General features: G+C 45.9%; 2 protein-coding genes across 1 annotated transcript in view; both read right to left on the bottom strand.

Annotated features, from left to right (window-relative positions):
• Window positions 1-23944, bottom strand: part of Erich1 (glutamate-rich 1) — a gene marked incomplete at its 5' end in the record, with an annotated part of 52793804 nt that overhangs the window by 8127459 nt on the left and 44642401 nt on the right.
• Window positions 1-23944, bottom strand: part of Ido2 (indoleamine 2,3-dioxygenase 2) — a 40242-nt gene that overhangs the window by 10807 nt on the left and 5491 nt on the right. The window contains 6 exon segments of the mRNA NM_001419674.1: window positions 5702-5819; window positions 6673-6772; window positions 8568-8582; window positions 10526-10644; window positions 12698-12817; window positions 17137-17232. Coding sequence (NP_001406603.1) covers window positions 5702-5819; window positions 6673-6772; window positions 8568-8582; window positions 10526-10644; window positions 12698-12817; window positions 17137-17232 — 568 coding nt within the window.

Raw genomic sequence — 23944 nt, 5'->3', positions numbered from 1 at the left:
ACCCCTATCTGATCTTTGCAGAGTCCAGAATGGCAGCAGTAAGTACAGATGGAATGTTCTCTTGCAGAGGGCACGGGCCCTCATAGGGCCATTAATCTGTTCCATGTGCCGGCCCCCTCGGTTGACTGTGCACCAGGTTTTTGTACCTCATCACCAACAGTAAGATACTAGGACCATCCTTTAAGAAATAGTTTAAATAGACAGGATGTACAAGAGAATATGGAAAACTGAGAGAAGGAAACCAGAGAGACCACACCCTACCCCCTCTTTCACAGGAGAGGCAGAGAAATGACTGACATCCAGACATCCAGAAGTTCCACTATCTCACGGGGTTTTCCAGGGGTCACCACAGGTCAACAGAGCTGTTAGCCCCAAGCTGCATCCAACCAGTCATGCTTGGGGAGGATGGATTCCACTCTGTTTGGGCTCTCACACCCTCTCTTCACCAGTGTCACTATGTCCTGTGTGCTACATTGTGTTCTGGGACCTCTCCTAGACATTGGTGTTCACTTCTCCAAATTGTTAATCCCTTTGCATAAGAAGTGGGATGTTCTTACTATTTTACACAGCTTAATGAATTAAAGATAAAGCCAAGTGTTCGTTTTGATAGATATAACAGAATTTACATGAAAATATAAAATATATTCAGTAGACATTTCAAAAATGATTCATGGAAGAAGAATCAATACTTTCATTTGGTACTGCATTAGAGCTCCTTTGCCAGAAGAAAGAAACAAAAGTTGTCAGAATTAATGATCAATAGATGGAAAAAATAAGATATTCCATGATAAAACAAAATTTAAGCAATATCAATCTATAAATCCAGCTCTACGGAAGGCACTGGAAAGAAAATTCCAGTATAAAGAGGTTAACCACACCCAAGAAAACACAAGGAATAAATAATCCTGGATCAGCAAATCAAAAGAAGGAAAACACACAGACACACACGTGTACATGTGCATGTGCATATGCATACACAGACACATGCACATACATATATACTACCACCATCACAACAACAACAACAACAACAACAACAATAAAATAACAGGAATTAAACACTGTTCATTGATTACTCTCAATCCCCCAATAAATAAACACAAACTGACAGAACAGAAACAAAACCAGAATCCACATTTTTGCTGCATCCAAGAAACAGAACTCAACATCAAAGGTAGACATCACCTAAGTGCAAAAAGAATGGGGAAAAAAACATTCTAACCAAAATACCTAAGAAGCAAGCTGGTGTGGCCATTTTAATGTCTGACGAAACAGGCTTCAAACCAAAACCAACCAGAAGAGATAGGGAAGGACACTACATATTCATCAAAGGAAAAATCCTCCAAGAGGACATTGCAATTCTTAACATCTATGCATCAAACACAAGGGACCCAGGTGCATAAGAAATATTGTCACAGCACAGATCATATATTGATCTACCTCAAGATCCAGCTATACCACTCTTGGGCATGTACCCAAAGTTTTCAATTTCATCCTACCACAGGGACACTTGCTCAACCATGTCTGTTGCTGCTTTATTCGTAGTATCCAGAAATTGAAAGCAACCCAGATGCCCCTCACACATGAATGAAGAAAACGGGGTGCATTTGTGCAATGGGGCATCACTCAGACACTAAAAAAAGAATAAAATTCACAGGTAAATGGATGGAACTAGGAAAAAAAATCATCCTAAGTAAGGTAACCCAAACCCAGAAAGATAAATCGGGTATGTATTCACTTACGGGTGCACGTTAGCTATTAGGGCAATGATAACCAAGCTACAATCAGTAGAACCACAAAGGTTAGGTATCCAGTGAGGGACTGGGCTAGGGGCACGGAGATAGAGCTCCCTAGGAAAGAAAAGTGGAATAGACGGTTATGGATGGATGGGGAGATGGGACTAGAACAAGAGAATAGAGTGAGGAGGGGATAGAAGAGCTGGATGAGGGAGAAAAGGAATACAGGCAAAAAAAAAAAAAAAAGAAAAGGAATACAGGGAGAGACAGCTAAAACTCAAGGCCATTTGAGGGCAAGGACGGAAACCTAACACAGCAGAAGCATCCTAAAATATATACACGTATGAAGGAAACCAAACTGAAATTGCCAAATAATGGGGGAGACGGGGCCCTACTTACACATCTCCTGTCACCAAATAAGACTTCTAGAACTGTGATTGGGTTGCATCTAATTGAGTTGTTGACTGAAGGTGTCCCATGGGGATACCTCCATGCCCCCAAACAACCCTGGCTGTTGCCAAGACTATTGGCTGCTCTTAACACACTGACAAGTCCCCCATTGTTGAAAACTGCAGCCACACAAGCCAGAGAGCATGGAGAAGCACAGCTGGTGACAACACAGGACTTCGGTCCTCCCTCCTAGCCTCTTTGGCACAGGGAGGCTCTCTGTAAATATATATATAAAGCCAGCTTCAAACACTTTGATCTATAATGGTATCCTGCCTGCAAGATATGCGAGTTCAATTGTACAAAGCTCGTGGGAGTCTCTCAGCAATATCTGATTTGACTTAGGTCCCGTTCCAGGAAATGGAATTCACGCCCAAAACTGGTTGGGTGACCAAGAAGCTGACACTAGATAGCCCAGGGACCTAGGGGAAGCTAAATAAAATTGATTTTTAAGGAACAAAAAGCAATGAAATGACTCTTAATGAGTGTTCTGCTATTTTCGTAGATCCGTGCCTTGCTCAGCCATCAGTCAGAGAAGCTTCCTCCTGCAGCCCATAGCAAGCAAATACAGAGACCCACAGCCAGACGTCACATTTTCCAAGAGTGAGAAACCTTGGAGTATTCAGTTCTAAATGGACTTTGATGTGTCCGTCAAATCCCTCCTCCCCCTTGGTGCTCAAGCAACCACGAGAGTCAGAGGGAATGAAGAACACCAAGAAAACAAGGCCTTTTCCATCAACAAGGCCAATGCATTACAAAGTCACAGCATGCACAGGGCCTGCACCGGTCTGCACCTCACAGGGTCCCACAGCTGAGAGGAGACGTGGACACACACACCCATCCCTCACCCAGAAGCTATCTCCAAGTGATAGCTACTTGAAAATGAAAACTTGGTTTTCTCTGAGGGAGTCCTACTGGGGAAACAAAATACGCTAATCTTTTCCCCCATTAATTTATTACTTATTCATTTTACATCCCGATCGATGCTGCCCCTCCTGGTCCCCACCTCTTAGGGCAAGCTGCATGCCCAGGAGTAGACTGCAGCAGGAAACAAACTCATGGCATCTCTGGAGGTCCTGTCTTCATAATGTCATAGCACGGAATCCCATCCCCCTTGCATTTTCAAAACTGTATCTTATTTTTACTTTTTATTTTATTTCATATATTGTCCCGGTTATGGTTACTATTGCTGTGAAAAACCAACATGAGCCAAGCAACTAGGGCAGCAAAGCTTTTATTTATTTATTTTTTAATATTTATTTATTTTATGTATATGCGTACAATGTTGCTGTCTTCAGACACACCAGAAGAGGGCACCGGATCTCATTACAGATGGTTGTGAGCCACCGTGTGGTTGCTGGGATTTGAACTCAGGACCTCTGGAAGAGCAGCCAGTGCTCAGCTTCCACTGCCACAACACACTTCTTAATCACAGGAAGTCGGGACGCAAACGGGGCAGAACCTGGAGGCAGAGCTGATGCAGAGGCCATGGAGGGGTGCTGCTTACTGGCTTGCTCCTCATGGCTTTGCTCAGCCTGCTTTCTTACAGAATCCAGGACCACCAGCCCAGGGATGGCCCCACCCACAATGGGCTGGGCCCTCCCCCATCAAACACTAATTGAGAAAATACCCACAGGCTTGAGAACAACCTATCATATGGAAACACCTTCTCAACTGAGGCTCCTTCCTCGTAGATGACCTGTATGTGTTGAGTTGACATAAAACTATCCAGCTAGCTAGACAGGGTCTATCTCATGTCTCTGTCTCTCTGTCTCGCCTGTTTGTCTCTGTCTCTCCTCTCTGTCTGTCTGTCTGTCTGTCTATCTCTTTGTCTCACCTCTTTGTCTCTGTCTCTTCTCTTTGCCTGCCCTCCCCTCTCTCTCAAACACACACACACACACACACACACACACACACACACACAACTTTTTTTTTTTTTACCCTACAGGTTTTTTTGTATATATGATATGGTTTCTGGTTTTGTGTTTTGTGGTATTCCTGAGAGTGTGAGTGTTTGTGTACCTATATCTGGCTTTTTATTTTTATAATCGGGATATATTATGTGAGAGGAGATTATTTTTAAGAGAAAGAGAGAGCTCTTTCTAACTCTTTCATAACTCTGTGTATGAAAACACAGACTCGGGTTGGGGATTTAGCTCAGTGGTAGAGTGGTTGCCTAGCAAGTGCAAGGCCCTGGGTTCAGTCCTCAGCTCTGGAAAAAACAAAAACAAAAACAAAAACAAAAACAAAAACAGCACAGACTCAGACACCACTGCATTCACACACGCGGGGAAACCGGCTATCCAATGAAGGTTTGTACCAGGGAGGGGTCCCTGCATTAACACAGCATGAGGCAGAGAAAGACCACCCAGCAATGGTGACAAATGAAGGGGTCATCAGGAAATGCTGGCTAATGCTGGCTCATGTTTTATGCCACTTCTTGTCCCTCTGCCTGCTTTCCTTTCATGATATAACATGGCTACCATATCACAATCCATATATGACACAGCTTGAGCAAATCCCCAGTGGAGGATTTGGTTTTTGTTTTTCTTTTCATGGCTCCTGCTAAGGCTACCCTACAGTGCACATGAAGACAGGCAGGTCCATGAAGAAGAATGTGAGGGAGAGGAATGTTCCAGAGCCTGAGGGCACATGGAGCAGAAGGAGACACCCCCAAGGGGAAACAGAGCAGAGGCCACTGCATAAAACCCGCTCCTTTAACAAAATCTGACAAGAGACCATGTCGGTGTTACCTGCAGGAGGGAAACTGAATTCATTTCCTACCCCATAGCATATGCAGACGATAATGATAGATGAATTAAGAACTTAAGTACAGAAGATAAAAGACTTTAGAAGAAAATATAGGGGACTATATTTCCGATCTGCTCTTACTGAATCCTTTCTTACGTAAGAGCTAATGAACAGTCCTGTGACCATATTTCAGTGGAGAACCTTAACTTGCAAAAGGCATTCAACAAACCTTATTTGTACAACTATGTTATGCTGGGCAAAGGCTGGGGACTTGGCTTGCAAGGCAGTGGACTTCTGATGTCCACAAAAGGCATTTTTATGGATCCTACATGCCTGGGAAGGAATTACATGCTGAGGGAAAGAGTAGACCCAGGCAGGGTGCTTGCTGAAGTTGGACTCTGAGAAACAGTGATTGGTTATCTGGTAAAATCCATTTGGGGGATTGGGAGCAGAGGGAATCCACCTAGCTAAGCTCTCTGAACCACACACAAAAGCAGCCCCTGCAGACCAGACACCGTCCCAAGGACATGCACAATCCCCTTGCGACCCATCCAATCTCCCAGGCTTCGGCGAAAGTTCAGCATACCAAAGACATATCTGGACCCTGAAGAAGGGAAGCTACCCCATAAAAAAAAGTCTCTGACTGGAGTGCTCAACGCCAAATAAAGGTAGAACACCAGCGCCATCTTGTGGAAAGATGGACCACCATCATCCACGTAGGGGCTGCCCAGGTCCAGGCCACTGGAGGCGCTGCTCCAGCATCTTACCGTGCATTTGGGCCAAGGCTCTGGTAATGTCCTGAATGGAGAGTCTCAGCTGCTGCAGGGCCTCTAGCAGGGTGTCCTGGCTGTGTTGCCGAATGGCCTCCACTCCCAGAACTAGGGCCTAGGAATGAGACTCACGTTCAGCTTCTGCGAAGTAACTTTTCATTAAAACCCACGGAGGAGGCAGATCCCTGGGGAGGAGCCTACTGGAATATCTCTGGAGTTTAAATTCTGACAAGAAGGGCCTCAATCCTAGTGTTTTCTCATTCTTTCTGGATTTCCCATATCACGGTCGTTTCTACTCTGGCATGGCCAGCTGGGCGTGACATCAGACATCAGATGCCCCAGGCTCACAACCTCATCTGTGTCAACACTAGCACTCCACTACAGAGCTGCATTGGCTCAAGCCATAAATCTCTATTAATCTAAATGTCAGATGCGAGTGATCACGGTTCATTGTCAATTGTCTTATACCCTCCCCTGCTATAACCTGTGGGAAAATGAATTTTGAGGACTGGGTCATCTGGGTAACTTTCAATGATGCCTGCTATCTGGAAGAGACTATTTCTTCCGTGTGTCTGCAGAGTTGATATCCTGAAAGAAATGAATGCCGCCCCCCTCCCTCAGCTGCCACTTCTGTGGGAGAAGCTTGCCTGCTCCTTCAAGCACAGATTTGCTTTTATCTGTCTTTTCATAAAACAGTCTCTTTTTTTGTGATCTATCTAACTTCTGCAGGACCATGAAGTATGACAGCTAACACAGTGGGTGTCTGTTGCACCCTGTGCGTGATGCCTGTGTGTAGATGGAGAAACTGGTTCACTCCAGACTAAAAGGGTACATCACAGGCTAGAACTCAGATCTCTTCCTTCATAGTCAACCCTAGTAGGAGGAGGCCTGTGTTTGAAAACCACCACAGGGAGAGGACAGGGTGAGTTCTTGACTAAAGATGAAGGTGCTATGAAGTCAGGAGATACCTTAATGCCAGGTACTGCCGCCTTCTCCACCAAGACTGTCACCAGTATGAAGCCCTGCAGGCTCTCTCCACCCGGCAAAGAGATGATGGTCTCCAGGTTACTGGGAGAAGAGGCCAAAGAAGGAAGAAGACCAGGTCAATTCGAGCCAAGGTCCTGTGACCTGAGGACTCTCACTGTTTTCCATGGACGCCATGATCCCAGCCTCTGCCTCAGTGGGAGAGTCAATGGGAACCATTCTTAGCAAGAGGTATTTGGCCTTTCAGGGTCACTTCAATCTTGTCCAAAGCTAAGGGGTCTTGGAGTCAGAGTGAGTGATCAAAGGGGATCCCACACTCCCTTTTATGGATCTGAAACTGTGGCTCAGGGAAGGGAGGTGATTTGTCTAAGGGCACAGAACTGGCTATTCACGGGGGCCAGATCAGGCGTGGGTTCAGAACTTAACCTTGCCTCCCTCTTTGCTTTTTGGCTTGTTTGTTTGTGAAGCGGGATCTCACTATTTATTGCATATTGTCTCCAAACTCACAATCCTCCTGCCCCTCCCTGCCTGCCGTCTGTGAACATTATGGGTGTGTGCCTCTGTGCCTCAATAGAGTTCTACCACAGGATGAAATGCTGCCACAGAGGGGGCTGGAAGCCTGTCAAGAGGGGTCATTCCACGGCCAAACAGTAGGCGGAGCCCCTGGAACCCTGGGGAAGAGGGTGAGGAAAGGTTTTAGTAGCCAGAGAGGGTGAGGGCATCATGAGAACACAGCCCATAGAATTGACGACTAAGCAGGGCTCATGGGGGCTCACAGTGACTACAGTGACGACCACAGAACCTGCATCTGTGGGGCCTAGGCCGTCTGTTCATGTTATGGTTGTATGTAGCCTGGTGTTATATGGAGCTCCTACCAGTAGGTGTGGAGGAGTGCCTCTGAGTCTTTTGCCTGTTCCTTGGACCCTTTCCCATCCAGCCTTGATATGAGGGGCTGTTGTTTGTAACTTTGTCAGGCCATGTTTGTACATATATGTACATATATATATATATACATACATATATATACATATATATATATATTGAAGGGAAAGTAGGAATGGATCTATGGGAGAGGAGAGGTGGGAAGAGGACTGGGAGGAGTGGGAGTGGGGGGAGGGGAAACTGTAGTTTGAATGTAATGTATGAGGGAAGAAAAAAAGAAAGAGAAAAAAAGGGGAGCCATTTCTAATCAACCTGCCAACTTCCTGTCTTTCCATCAGATCCAGATCCAATCTTATCTGATACGTAACCCAGATGAGCAGCCTCGCACATCTGCTTTGTCCCCTGCGTCTCAAGCACAAGCCAAGCCGAGACTCAAACCTCAAAACAGCAAAGCGGATGTGAGTCACACGTCACCACCGTCCAGCAGAGGTGTTAGCCTGGTGAATCCTTGCCTTACACCCACATCCTTCACAGAGCTGAGGAGACTGGGGTGTGAGCAGGGTACAACTGTGGCTTCCCTGCCAGCTCTGTTCCCCCCGGGAAGGTGGAGCCTATGACCATAGACTAGACCTGCTCACAAGGGCTCCAGGTCATCAGGTGAGAAGGGATTTCAAAAGGGACCCTTCTGTCGCTGTGACCTGCCCGTATCTGGTCTTTTGCAGACGTTCTACAGAGATAAGAAATCTCTACCAGTTTTCAGAGTTACGGTCTGTTGTTTCCTTACACTACCCTTTTTATCGTGGAATCCCTGCACCTCTACAAGTTGCCTCCATCAGAGCTAATGCTAGGACTACTGGCTTTTTAACACATTTCTTCAAGTTTTCGAGAGTCCATAGGGAGCTAATGCTGTGCCATCCATACAGCTGGGCATGCCCCTCCCCGTTTTTATCGTGAGCCTTTCCAAGTATCAGTGGGCGGTTCTAAAGGGACTCCTTACCCGATTTCCAGTGGTCTGGTCGAGTTGTAGTTATTGGCGATGACGAAGAAAAACAAGAAGAGAACAACTCGGTTGATAACCAGGTATGATTCTTGGGGTCCCAGGTACCCAGGCTTCCCACACTCACCTGCAATGCCCGGGCACATGTATGCATCAGCGCACACCTAGGGTGTACAGTGAGCCACTGGGGGGCAGCAGGAAGCAGATCTCAGCTGACAGCCAGGGCTGTACGCCTGTGCAGGCACACACTCATTCTTGCTGCTCTTTAGCTGCCTCTCAGCGCAGACCCCACTTCAGTTACTCAAATCCTACCCACCCGTTAGGAGTGGCCTTAGATCGGCATCTGTCCTGGCACTAGGCTCTCCCTGCTGTTCTCCTGGAGTCCTAGAGACCCTATTTTTGCTGTTCTTTGACATCTATCAAGGGGCTGCTTTGTCTCAGAACTGAACTGCTTGGGGGTGGGGTAGGGGCTTTGCTTCTATTCCCTTTCATTTCTTCAAAGCGCTAATAAGCTGGGTGGACATTTTAAAAGACTCTGGAAGATGACCGCCCAGAAGAATAAAGGACCTGCATCTGCGTCTCTGCGCTCTGCACTTCACTGGCTGGAGCATCCATTTCCTGTGGTTGTTTTCAACCCTGTCACCCCGGCACAGACATTCTCCCTTCAAATTTCCTTTCCTTCGAATCATAAACCCAGCTTTGTAGATACCCCAATTGTCCAGGCACATATATTTATCATCCCGCCCACTCCAATTCTAAGCTAGATTTAGTAGCTCTCAATGCAGATCAGTGTTTTTTGTTACTGTACAATTGGTCAAAGATCAAGTCAGGTCTGGTTGGGTATGCCATTAGTTCCAGATAGCCAAGGCACTGAGGACTGCTTATACTACAATGTGAATTTCAGGTCAGCTTTGGAAGTGTGTGAGAAAGTGTATCTAAATAAAGGCTGTGTGAGAAACTGTATCTAAATAAACACTGTGTGAGAAACTGTATCTAAATAAACGCTGACGTGAGGGATAGAAAGCAGGAGTGGACCACCTGCCTCATTTGCAAAGGTTCATTCAGTCCCAGTCACAAAAAAAAAACTGAACACTAAGATATGATGCTCTCATATGATATCGCCATATGAAGCCATCATATAGCACCACCCTATAACATCGCCAGCATATGACATCATGTAACATCATCATCATCCTATGACATCATCATCCCAGAAAGCATAAAGCTCAGTGGGCCTTGGATGAGAGGAGCCCTCTTCAGTTCTTACAAGGAAGGGTCTCTTGGAAGCATCCAGAGCAGATCATAACCATCTCTTAAAACGCTGCATGGCTACCTACAACCATCATGCCAAGGAAGGTCCTTTTATGTACAGCCTCAGCTTCTCTTTTGCTGTTTTAATTTATCACAAAACTAAACGCCGCCTTGCATCGACCACCTGAGACAGATTTGACTGCAAAAATGAAGTTTCCGTGGATTTTTTTGGTTTGTTGAAAAGTCAATAGACAAATGATCTTGTATCCAAGACAACTGTGGAATGGTATTAACTAGTTGGAATAGATGGTGCAAATCAGAATCCCACTGACCTGAAATAATTTATTCATAACCATATTGATCACCCCGACACCCAGTCCTAACCTGACTTGAATGGAGACCAGAACATGCTGAGAAAAAGAGCCTAGAGTTAATATTACAGCTGCAGGCTGAAGGTCCTATTGAGAATCCAGATGGGAACTGGGAGCAGCAAGCCAGCGTGCTGAGAGCCCAGGAAGAAGAAGGTCTCGAGTTTAGATATGTGCATCCGCTTTTATCAGAACCCTAAAGCAAATGATGAATGGGAGCTCACGGCTCACTATAAACTAGCCGTAAGATCCTGAACCTTTTCTGTGGGGACAGTTTAAGTCCTGGGTCTTTCTTGAACCTCAATTTGTTGCTATCTGGAGAACCCTTCCCCTCCTTACCCTTCTGGGTTCCTTTTGGTCCAGTTTGTCAGAACCAGATCAGAGTGGACCAGGATAGGTGGGAGTCCCAGGCTCCTGGATACCTCAACAAAAGGAATAGCAAGTGTTCTTGGCAGCACCTTTAGGACAAGAATCCAGACAATTGGTACATTCTACTGGCAGAGGAAGTCACCATGGTTGCCTGTGATAAGTGACCTGGAGACCAAGCATGAATTCCCTGAGTGTTCCCCACCTGTACCCTACCCATGCTTCCTGGAGAATGCTAGTTAGGAGGACATGCTGCAAGAGACACAAAATTCAGAGATGGAACACACTGTACACATGATACACAGAACCTCTGGAGGAAGGAGGAGGAAGAGGAGGAGGGGGAGGGGGAGGGGGAGGGGGGAGGAGGAGGAGGAGGAGGGGGAGGAGGAGGAAGAAGAAGAAGAAGAAGAAGAAGAAGAAGAAGAAGAAGAAGAAGAAGAAGAAGAAGAAGAAAGAGGAGAGGAGGAGGAAAGAAGAAAGGAGGAGGAGGAAGAAGAGGAGGAGGAGGGATAAGAGGAGGAGAGGAAAGGGGAAGGAGAAGGAGAAGGGAAAGAAGGAGAATTATTTCATCAAAATGTTTAGTGTAAATTGAAGACTAAGAACTAGCAGTGTAAAGTGCTTTCTAGATAAATAATATGTGTGAGTGTGTGAGTGTGTGTGTCTCTGTGTGTGAGTGTGTATGTGTGTGTGAGTGTGTATGTGTGTGCATGTGTGTGTGTGCGTGTGTGTGTGCAGGCATTGATGCACATGATGCAAAAATAGAAGTAAAGCTGTACATAGACAAAACAGAAGTGTGCATATGTGTATACATGTGTATGAGTGTGTGTCTGTGTGTGTGTGAGTGTGTGTATGTGTGGCAAGAGGAGAGAGTCAGAGAGACAGACAGACAGACAGACAGACAGACATAAATGTAGGCACATTCCTGCCATTGTGAGTGTGTGGACAACTTTGAATGCTGATCTTCCCCATCCACCTTGTTTGAGACAGGGTCTCTCTTGTCCCCTGCTGCCTGTACCCTGCTTTCACATGGGTGACAGGGATCTTCGCTTCAGTGTCAGGCCTGCTTGCTCCCAATTTACCCACTGGGCCATCTCCCCAGCCCAGGACTGAAGAGTTTAAAGATCTGGGTCTCCCATTCTTTCTTCCTCAGAGTTAGGAAAGAAGTGTGTTTTAGGTAAAGACAATTGCAGGGCATAGAACTATGCTAAGCGTCTACAGAAGGCAGGCCTGGGGGTGGGGGTGGGGGGGAGATGTGAGGTAGACAGTCCACCGGATGGGAGGAGGTCAGGGAAGACTTACAAAATGAGGGTTGATGAGGCTTGGATGGCCTTGGGGGGGGGGGGAGATGTGAGGTAGACAGTCCACCGGATGGGAGGAGGTCAGGGAAGACTTACAAAATGAGGGTTGATGAGGCTTGGATGGCCTTGGGGGGGGGGGGTGGACATTGCTTCCCTCCTCTTCTCCCTAACTCATAATTCAGTAAATCATCAGTTTGGGGAGCATATGCGGGGGACCCATCAAGAGGTTCTGCCTGGCCTGGGTTTTAAACCTTCCAACCGCAGACCCTAGACACTTGAGTTCTTAAGATGAAATGTGATACAGTATCCTGCTGGAATCTGAAGGGGCAGGAGCTCTGTGCTGTCCTTTCTTCTCCGCCTCAAGTATTTCTGTGTGGGACAATAGGTGAGATGAAGCACTGAAGCGCTCCTCAGGCTTCTCACGCCTTCTAGAATAAGAGCGGTGCCGTGGTTTCTGGGAAAGAGAAACTTAGGGAAAAGGAAGAGGACATGGAGGTCCGGTTGAGTGTCAAACTATGAACTCAGGACCAAGGTATTTGGAAATACATAATTCTGCAGGGTGTTTTAGGAGTTCTTGGGATCTGAGGAAGCTCCTCCCATATTATTGGAACGGGAGGGGGCGGTGCCAAGAATCTTTGAAAGTGGCCATTCGTCTAAAAGAAAATCAGCTTGGTAGCGAAAAAGAAAAGAAAAACCGGAAAAACAAAAACAAAACCAAAAACCCCTAACCCTCTTTCCTAACCTTCCACTGATTTTTTGGAAACTGGGCAACGGAACCTGGAGCTGATGTCTTAATTCCACGTGCAGGGAGCCCAGCAGCACTGAGAGGTCTCTCCTTGCCCCTCACCTTTTGGGGTTGGGCCTCCCCTTCCTGCCAGACGAATCCCATAGTGATAGCGGCCAGCACCAGGTGTGCCAGGCGCTGCTCGCGGTAACTGGTCAGGAACCTGCAGTCCAGGAGAGGCATCTATTCAAGAGATTAAAAGGATTAGCATCTGAAAAAACGGAACGACCGGGGACTAGGACCCTGTGACTATTAGACGGCTCTTTGACTTTCAACAGATATCTAAAGGACTTCGTGCACAACCACTTAAACCAGCTCGTTAATGCAGTGTGGGAGGTCCCACGTCCTGAGGTCCGCAACCTAGGCTGTGCGTTGTTTGTGCCATACACTGGTCTCCATCTATTGCTTTGAGGATAGCAGAGTAAGCATGAAGGTAGAGATAAACCCCACCCCCACCCCACCCCCACCCCACCCCCACAAGCGCCCGCGCAGCAGCCTTTGGGGACTCGTGATACTTGGAAGACCCCAGCTTTACGAACCCTTTAACTTTACGAACCCTTTAACACATTTAACATTTCTGAACGCAGAGAGACCCAGTGGGGTTAGGGATGTAAACTCTCCACAAAACCCTGGCTCAGCTGGGTGTAAGTCTTGCTCGGATCCTCGACAAACAACCACAACCCAGTCAGATGAGGTGGCGGGGTTTTCCACCCAGCCTTATCCCCACGTCGTCCCCGTGGGAAACCACGGCTCCTGGTGGCCCGGAAAGGCCACCCTGAAAAACAGCATCAGTACACAGTCCGACCACACCAGCTTCCCTGTCCTGCCTCATTACCCCGGGCTCCTCGCTTATTCCTTCAGTTCTCGCCACTTTGCTCCCTGTGCACAGCAGGCTTGCCTCAGAGGGCAGGCGCGGCTTGTAAACTGCTGGGTAGGTTGGACCATGAGAACAGAGGTGGTAGCACAGAGCCCTTCCTCCTCCGGCCGCTAGAGGGAAGAGGATGACCTGGTACTAGAAATTTGAGGCTATCGCTTCTCGGCCTTTTGGCTAAGATCAAGTGTAGAAATTTGAGGCTAAATGGGAGCCGAAGGACAAAATTGTCTCAGAGGCATTTGCTAGGGTCACAGAATCAGGAAGGAATGAGACAGTTTTGCGGACTGACCACAGCCCCGATCACTAGAATCATGCATGAGTCACTGGTTCTGTTTGAAAATTTCCAGCAACCACAGTTTGTTTTTTTTTTTTTTAAGGCAAAAAAGAAGTAAAATTAGTCAATGTATAAAAGACATTTTAGCATGCAATCAATATAAAAGTCTTTCAAAGTCTTCAAAATCTAGTCTGTGTCTTCCCATGCTTTGTCCCTTGTCACACCTCAGGTGTTGACGAAGGTCACCTACAGGACAGGATGCCTCAGGGTAAAGGAACGAGGTCCACAGATGAGTGTTCTCTAGAGAGTCCCTGCACATTTCCGGATGGCTGGCCTCACCTTCTAAGCATACATGTGACTCAAACGCAACTATAGTGACTGAAAAGGAAACCATACCCTCGTAGTTAATCATTTTGCCTACACAAACAGCTGGTCGGGAAGAATGCCACACACCCTTTATCCCCCTGACATTAATTGGTTGTGTACTTAACCAGGGAAAATGAATCTCACTCCTCTTCTCTCAGAACTCCGTGAACATTCAAGGGTTCTCCGAACCAGGTGAGCCATCCCGCTGACTTCACTAAGGAGCTGAGTATTCCTGACACACATTAGGTGCTTGTGGACACCACTTCTTGAACTTGTTGAAAAGTATAATTTGATACAAAGGCGACTACACAGAAAACAGGACATTTGTCTTCATACAGAAGGGCACGCCTATGATTCCAGCAGTCTGGAGGCTGAGATAGGAAGACGTCCAATTCAAAGCCAGCCTGGGCTATACATGTTAAGACTCTCTCAGAGGGTAAACATGTCCATCTATCTCTAACTTTATCATCTACATGCAATGTTTTATATATACACATATATGTGATATGTTTTATATATAAACATATATATGTTTATATATAAATATAAGTATATATAAACATATATATAATATATGTTAAGTACACATTCACATGTAGTAGATGTTCAATAATTCTGCCTATGGATACTGTCACGCACTTCCTATCGCTCAGTAAACTACAGAGCAAAGACGTGTCACATGGCTGAGAAATGCAGACACATGTCTACATGACCACTTAATGGCTGCCCATTTTCATTTATGCAACAGATATCTTTATGGATGGAAGTTCATGGGCGTCTCCTCCTGACCTGTCTTCTGTTATCTTGTATTTGCTGTTGCTATGTCTATTCATCTGCACTTTTTTTTGAATGAATGTTTCTGTGCGATCGGTTCACACAATGGACTAGCTGTAGGAAAGTGTGTGCCTTTCAGTATCTGCACTAATGCTATTCATCTGCCTGTCACCCAGAGCCATCATAACTGCTTGTCCCACTGCATCCTGGCTAGTAACTCACTCATCAGTGTATAAATAACAGTGGCTAAAGACAGACACATGGGTTTGTGGGAGAGCCTCTACTGACCGTTTGCCTTTCTCACTGGTACACAGCTAACATTTTTGTGGGTTCTAGACATCAGTCAGAGAGAGAAGGAACTTTCCCTTTGAGGGTGAAACACTTAGTGAGGAGTTTTGGGGGACAGTGTGTATGTTCTTCCAACTCACAGCTTGATTCAGAATAGTGTGTTCACTGTAGGTTTTGTGTGTGTGTGTGTGTGTGTGTGTGTGCGTGTGTGTGTGCATGTGTGTGAGTGTCTATATGCATGCATATGTGTTTGGGGGTATGTGAGTATGTGTGCCGAGTATGTGGTGATATGTTTGTACATGTGGTACATGCGTGTGCCTATGCATGTATGATGCATGTACACATGTGAGTGGCGATGTGTGTATATGTGTCCTGTATGTGGTGATGTGTTTGTACATGTGTGTGTGCGCACCCGTGTGTGGTGGTGTGTGCATGTGTGTAGGCCATAGGTCACCGTTATTTTCCTCTACTGTTCTCCATCTTTTTTCCCTTTGATGTTTTTGTTAGTGTCAACAGCGTGTATAAACCACCTTTGTGGGGCTTTGTGTGAGTTTTGTGCAACAATTAACCCTTTTGGTTGCACTTTCTTACTGTTTCAGTCCTCAGCCTCGGGGGGTGGAGGGGGTTGGGATGTATCTAGAGTATTACCGGGGCCAGCCGCCTCTCCTGATTTCTGAATAACCTGTAAGGATCATTCAATGAGCATTTTCAAAATCAATTAATAATTAGACATCCAGCAAAGAAGGTACTGGAATGTGGAGTGCCTTGCTTGAACACCTGACGCCTTGTGGCTTGCTTGTGACAGGCGAAGATGAGCCAGCGGTGGGGAAGTGATATGCAAATGATGGGTGCTGTTACCCAGCAGGAACTGTGAAAGGGTCCTTATGAAAGCCATTAATGCACACAGCCATGAGGTGAGGACTTCTTCCATTTCTCAAAGAAGGAAGTGAGAGTCTGAGGCCACCTCTCTGTTTCATGCTTACTCTAAAATTCCTGAAGCGGAGTATGCCTGCTGTGGGGGGGGGGTCATATTTTTCCTATTCCTTTTTGAGGGAAATTGCTCTGTCACACATGTCCGTCATACACTTATGCACATAATTCTAACGTGATGTCCGTGGACTTCATTTTTCTACCTAGCCAAGGCTGACTCTGAGTTTATAAATCAGAGAGACGTTTGATTCAACTAGTATAAAGGCCAAGGTGCCCACCCAGAGGTAGCAGAGCAGTGACCATGGGGCTTGGGACAAGCACACTGAAGGTCTGTGCCGGTCCTGCCAGTATGAAGTCGAGCTGTTCTCTGAGGGGGGAGTGAGGATGATTATAGGAAAAGCAGAAAAGAAGACTGGAGACAAAGGTTAGGATCAGGAGGGCTGTCCAGTCAGTACTGCGGCAGCCCCGAGTTTAATTCTCTTGGGCTTTATAAACTTTACAGCATCGTGGGAAAGAAAGTCACAAGCCAGCAGAGACCATGGCTGAGGTACATTCGTTATCTGTATCCGTCTGGAGGCCTCCCTATTCCTCCTTGTTCCTTCCTCTAAAATTAATAGAACATTTAGCCCCTTGCCTTGAGGCCAGGAAGTCTACCAGCAGACCCTGGCCTGACTTGACTCCGCCTGACAGGCAGGGTTTCACAGAAGTAGGCGAGATGGCTCTCGCCAATCTCCATATGTGCCTTCCTCATTTCCCCACAATTTATTTTCAAGTCTCATCTAGCATCGTTTTTTGCACAAACACACGATGAGGACTTGATGTGTCTCAGGTGTTGCCTGTGCACGTTAAGGAAGACAAGCTTGGTCACAGTGACGATAGTCAGTTCCCACTGCCGGGTCAACTGTCAACTCCCAGAAAGCTGAGAAGGAAGGGGATGTGGAATGGAAGGGGTGTCGAGAGGAGGAACATGAAGAGAAGAAGAAAGCGACATCGTACCTCGTACACATGAGCTTGGAGCTGGTGGCTCTCGATTAAGTGAGGAAGTCTGTGGGAAATTTCCATCCAAGGCTTGTAATGGTCGGGAAGTTCTTCCTGCATTTCAGATAGAAACAGCTCAGAAAGCAGGTTTGGAGTATTCTTCAGGAGAATTCAAGTCAACCCGGGTGTGCAAAGAGAACTTACTACAAGCCTGACTTAGACACTGTGACTAGAATACAGGTGACTAGAATACAGATCTCGTATCATACAGCATGGGAGGGAATAAATGGAGGCAAATGAGTCCCAATGTAAGCCACATGCTTCATGCTGGAGTGTGTGTGTTTGCATTTGTGCATGTGAGTGTGCATGTGGGTGTGTATATGTGTGTGTGTGTGTGTGTGTGTGTGTCTATGCATGTGTGCTTGAGACTCTCAAGAAGGGGAGGAGTTAATTCCCTATTGTTTTCATTCCCTATTGTGGGAATGAAAAGGAAATATTCCCAGAAACATGACAATTGGCCCTGGTTTTTGAAGTCTGAAAGTAACTTCTCTTCGCTTTTAGTTTTGTATTTTCAGTCTTTTGAGACAGACTTTTGCAGCGTAGCACAGGCTGGTCTTGAATTCACAATCTTCTACCTTAGTCTCCCATGTACTGCACTGTAGACGTGGGTCTTCAAGTGTATAGCTTTATTTTTTTATTTTGAGACAATCTCTGTGAGTTCCCCCAGGCTGCCATTGACCTTGAGATCCCCCTGCTTCAGCCTCCAGCATAGCTGGAATTAATGGCTTGAGCTGCCCAGTCAGGCTGCAAGTATTTCTGTGAATCGATTTATACTGGAATTCCTCTACTCCCATTGTCTGTGTCTACTTTCTAATACAAGCAATAGACCCCGGCAGTCATAGCAGAACGAGGTATGCTATGCAAAAGAAGGTTATTTGGTCTTTCAGAAAATGTTCACCAAACATGGATGGAGCCCAGTGGCTTTTCAGTGACCAGGTTGTCCAAAGTAATGTATAACCTCGGAGTTACAGAGAAATGGGATGAAAGCCATGACCATATTTATGAACAGAGTGGCTGTCAATGAGTCAGAACACATAGGAAATACAAGCAGAAGTCTGAGTAGGCAACAAGCTAGTTCTCAATAAATCCGGCTTCCACTTCTGTAGAAATTCAAATGCTGTGCCAAGAAGTGTGAGGCTCAGAAAGAAGTCACGAAAAGCAATGGAGTGGGGCTGGTACTTCTGAAGGTTATGCAAACCGAAACATCAAGAAAGCCTAGATTAGCGCACTGGGAGATATTTACAAGGGAGGCACAGGAACTGATTCCATCGGCACAGATAAGAAGAAGGTCGATGAGCCATAGAGAAAGACCACATGGCAGTCAAAACTTAAGATAATTTTGTGATAACCATGAAAAGATCAAAGGCATCAATATAGATGTTAATAGCAGGCTACCCCTTAGAGACAGAGCAACACAAAGTGTGTGCTGGTTTCTCTATGCCTTTGTTATAGAAACTGGGGGCAGGGTCTTGGAAGCTAGGTTCCAACGCTCCCATGCTGAGGAAGTGTGGGTCGACCGGATGGACTTCTTAGGAGAGACATCAGTGTAAAGGAGCCTGCATTTACAGAGGTCTTCTAGGGAGTCTGCTGCTGTAAGAGGAGCGGTGGGAAGAAGAGGGGGTGGAGGACACAGGGGCAGCAGGGCATGAAGAAGGGGAGGAGAAGCCAGAGGGAGATGCACCTGGAAGAAGCAGAAGTGAGGGGCTGGAGGCTTGGCTTCCCATGGACCCAGTTTCTCAGCTCATTGGAGTAAAGGTCAGGCTGTGAGACCAGAGAGAGGGGTAGCATTATGCTAAGAACTAGGGAGAGCAGAGAGGAGCTGACCCTGAGCAAACACGATGACACAGAGGGACAGTGAGAAGCCAGGAAACTTGAAAGTCCACTTCTGGAGAAGCAGAGATCAACAGGAAACCCACATGTCACTTCTTGCTGCTGTTGGGGTGGCTGGGGTGGAGGTGGGGGTGAAGGTCATGACATCTAAATTTCCTGTGATTCTGGACTAAAACTCTTGGTTAATTTCCAACCCTGGTATTTCCAACATCTTGCCACAAAGTGTGAAGTTTGGAGCTCCATTTAATTTCTCCTTTCTTCCTTTGGCTCTGAAGCAATTCAGGACGAACTGGAAGCCTTGAGTCAAACTATATCTGAAAGGGTGGTTGTGGTTCTGGACAGGTGGAGGTGTCCCTGGGGAAGAGCCTCATCAGACTCAGTCTTTGGTCTCACGGCCTGCACTCACCCCGACCCTGTCCCCTCCCAGCCCACCCAGCCTTTGTTCTGGAGAGAAGTCATTGATGGTGTCATTTTGCAGAGGCTGCCCTGCTGCCTGGGAGTAGAACACTTGCCTAGTACTGTGAATCTTGATTCCTATCTCATATATATATATATTTGTGTGTGCATATATATGTATGAGAGAGATAGATACATAGATGTATGGATAGATAGATGGTTGATAGATGATAGATAGGGACCAATAGATGATTGATAGAAGATACATAGATGATAGATAGATAGATAGATAGATAGATAGATAGATAGATAGATAGATAGATAGATAGATAGATAGGTGATTGATTGATGGATAGATGGATGGATGCAAGCTGTCATATCTGTGAACCGTCAACTTACTCAGTCTCACCAGTGTACATTTTAGAATATATTTGAACATAGTGACTGAAACACCGGACTAGAACATCCCACGTTTACTTTGAAATAGAAAACTGTGCATGTAAAGTCAGTAGAACTGAGATGCCTCCTTGAGTGGGTGGGGCTTAGAAAAGAGGCTGTCGGTAACCATTACCTGTGCCCTTTCCTTCTTTGGTACCTAAATAAGGAATCCTACTCAGAATTAAACTAAACCTGACTGGGTTCCGCCCTCCTAGCCTGTGTGAGAACTCTTAAATGGTTCGTTTCTGAGAACTGAGACTCTAGGCTGCAGTCGATTCTTTTCCCTTAGATCCCAGAGGAAGGCTGCCCCCTTCTTTGTTTCCAGTGTCTCGTGTTTGAACTCCTGTAAACTCAACACACAAACTCAACCACAAAGCATCTGAGTCTGGTCGGTGTCCACAGTACCTGTATCCCTCAGGTACTGTTTAACCCACTGACTCCTGGCCCTCACCCCAGACATCTGAAGCTGACACTCTGGTGGAACCCTGCAGCCAGTTATCCATCAGTTATCTAAGTGCTTGACACAGCCCGAGTTTGACAAGCACTGACAGGGACCAAGCCTTGCAAGTGATCCAGAAGAGAGGAGAGCAGTTTGAAAGGTTCCGTACAACCCATTTAAGTAGGAGGTGTCACCCCAACCACAGGTATTGTTAGGCTCCAGGGTCTTTTTGATTCTTACTCAGAAGATTGCTAAACTCCCCTCTTATACAGAACTACGACTAGTTTAAAATGCATTTTGCTTTTCAACCTTTCCTCTATGTCACTGGATCCCACCCTTCCTAATACTTCTACCCTTTAATACAGTTCCTCACGTTGTGGTGACCCCCCCCCAACCGTAAAATTAGTTTACTTTGCTTCTTCACAACGGATATGCAACTGCCAAGGGATCTCGACCCACCAGTTGAGAATCACTGCTCTAGGGACTGAAGAAAGTGCAGAATTATATTGATTACTCTTCATTGTCAGGTTTAAAGCTGCCATGCTAGAGACAATAGCATCAGGCAAGTTTCTCGTTTGACAGCATTCATCTTCTTTGATGTCAGTTCATACATGTACCTACCATGTCTATTCACTTAATTAATTAATGAGGTCCCCCCGCCAAGGGGGATGTGCCTCAGGCTTTTGATGTCTGCATTCTGTGGTCTCTGAATTCTTAAACACCAGCCATTGCTCTCTCCAGACTGGTTATCTAGGAAATTTGTCTGACAAATTCAAACAGGTTGTTTTACACCTCCACATGTGCCAGGACCGGCTATGAGGGCTCTGTAGGGAGGACGGAGAGCTGCAGGACCTCTGAGATTTAGTATTTTCTGAAGTTCAGAGGGGCTCTGGAAGTTGGTCAGAGTCCTACAAACTTCCTATGGTGGGGTCTGCTAGTACCTGTAAGACAACATGGAAATGTGGTCTGCTTAGCTCCTAACTCAAACTCAACATTTGTACGATGCTAGCTAGGCCTGATGGGAAATATTAGATCATTGGAGAGTGATTGCCTAACACGTGCAACAACCAAAATACTACAACTACAACTACTACTCCTAGATTGTTATTATTATTGTTGTTGTTGTTGTTGTTGCTGCTGTTGTTATTGTTATTATTATTATTATCATTATTTCAAAGGTACATAAATTAAAAAAAAAAAAAAAAAAAAAAAAAAAAAAACAGGGGCTGGAGAGATGGCTCAGCGGTTAAGAGCGCCCGACTGCTCTTCCAGAGGTCATGAGTTCAATTCCCAGCAACCACATGGTGGCTCACAACCATCTGTAAAGAGATCTGATGCCCTCTTCTGGTGTATCTGAAGACAGCTACAGTGTACTTATATATAATAAATAAATAAATCTTTAAAAAAAAAAAAAAAACAGAATGTTTCAATCAGCGGGCAGGAGAGTCATCAGTATTCTTACTTAGCTTAGAGAATTTCTCCCTGACTTTAATCTGAGTTCCTTTTTATAGCAAGATAGTGTAGGCCAGAGGTTGCTCCTCAGGTCAGGTTGGTCAGAATTATCTAAGAGCCGAAGTGACTCCCAAACACCTTTAACTTCATAATATAGCACCTACATGCATGCTCCATGCCGACCTCAGGAACATCACAGTTATCTGTTGCTAGGGAGATGGTCAGAAGGACCCATAAAAGTTGGGAAAAGTAGGCTAGCCAGCAGGCAGGACTAAAGACCTAAGGTCATCCTGTGTCCCACAAGGTGGCAGGTGAGAACCAGTTCCTGAAATAGTTGTTCCCTGACCTCCAGAGAGACACCATGACATCAGCATTCTCTGTGTGTGTGTGTCTTTCTGTCTCTCTCTCTGTCTCTGTCTCTCTCTGTCTCTGTCTCTCTCTGTCTCTGTCTCTCTCTGTCTCTGTCTCTCTCTGTCTCTCTCTGTCTCTGTCTCTCTCTGTCTCTGTCTCTCTGTCTGTCTCTCTCTGTCTCTGTCTCTGTCTCTGTCTCTCTCTGTCTCTGTCTCTCTGTCTGTCTCTCTCTGTCTCTCTCTGTCTCTGTCTCTCTCTGTCTCTGTCTCTCTGTCTGTCTCTCTCTGTCTCTGTCTCTCTCTGTCTCTGTCTCTCTCTGTCTCTGTCTCTCTCTGTCTCTCTGTCTCTCTCTCTTCTCTGTCTCTGTCTCTCTCTGTCTCTCTCTGTCTCTGTCTCTCTGTCTCTCTCTTCTCTCTGTCTCTCTCTCTGTCTCTCTGTCTCTCTGTCTCTCTGTCTCTCTGTCTCTGTCTCTCTGTCTCTCTGTCTCTGTCTCTGTCTCTCTGGGTGTGTCTGTGTGTGTGTATACCTTTCTCTCTCTCCCCCTTTCCTTCTCCTTTTCCTTCTCTGTCACTCTTTCTCTCTTCCTCTCCCCCATTCCCTCTTCCTCTCTCTATCTCTCTCTCCATTTCCCTTCCTCCCTCCTCTCTCTCCCTTTCACCCCCTCTGTCTCTCCCTTTCCCTCTACCCCTCCCTCTCTCTGTCTTTTTCTATCACTCTCTCTGTTTGTCTTTCTTTCCCCCTCTCCCTCCCTCTTCCTCCTTCTCTCCGTCTTTCTCATACATACCAAAATTAATTAGTGAATTTTTAAAAAGAGTTGAAAAAGACACATTGATGGAATTCCTGGGAAATCTCCACCTAGTCATAGAAAATACTTGTCTCCCAGTAACAAAATGTCTCCTGGTTACCAGCCTCTCCCTCCCACTCAGCTCCTTGATCCTATGCCTATAACTAGGACAGATCACGGAGTGAACGTGTGGTTTTGTTTCCCATGTCTCCTGTTCTTAGTCAAGAATAAGTCTTTGCTACTCAGTTGCTCTGTAACTGGCTTTCCAATACCTAAAGAAGAAAATGAGATAGTCTTCCGAGTCAACGTTGCTAACAGGGCATTCAAAAAAGCTTGAACTCTCGAAAGTAGACGAAAGAGCACCCCAATTCTTGCCCTCTGATCTAAGTTGACAACACTTAGGTGCCAATGTGCTTTCAGGTGGCCTATGTAGCTCATTATCAATGTGTTACTATTCTAGTTTTAAAATAGACCCCAAACGACAGACCAATGAGAAAGACAACCATCCATCTGTCTCTGCTTCTTGGCTGTGGGTGTGACAAGACCAGATGTTTTAAGTTCCGGCCACCATATGGCTTCTGCAAGTTCACCTTTCATAAGCTTTAGTCACTTGGTTTTCTTGTTTGTTTTAAAACCAAGTGTCCTTCTTTAGTCCAGGTTAGACTAAAACCCAACATATATCCCAAGTATGGTATCCTTTATGTGTATTTTAAGTACCTACTCCTAATGGAATAATGAAACAAGCCATATCTCACCAATTTTTCCTGGCCTTGAAGCATACTTAGAAAATTCCCCTTTTCCCAAAGTCACTTTTTAATATTGTTGCTAGTCTGCATACTGATGCTTGTTTTTAACCCGTGGGTGTTTGTGTCATGAGACTCCTATTTCGTTCTTTCCACACCGAAACGCAGGAAGTGTAACAGTTAGTATTGACTGCCAGTTTGACAGGGTCTAGAATGACTGGGAGGCAAACCTCAGGACACAACCGTGAGAAGCTATCTAGTTAGAATAGCCGTGGGTGGCACCATCGCATGGGATGGGACCTTAGACAATGGAACAATGAGAAAGACAACTGA

This window comes from Rattus norvegicus, chromosome 16, assembly GCF_021556685.1.
Source record: "Rattus norvegicus strain SHRSP/BbbUtx chromosome 16, alternate assembly SHRSP_T2T, whole genome shotgun sequence".
NCBI lineage: Eukaryota > Metazoa > Chordata > Mammalia > Rodentia > Muridae > Rattus > Rattus norvegicus.
The sequence above is the reverse complement of the archived record's forward strand: the minus strand, read 5'-3'. Positions and strand labels throughout refer to the sequence as shown.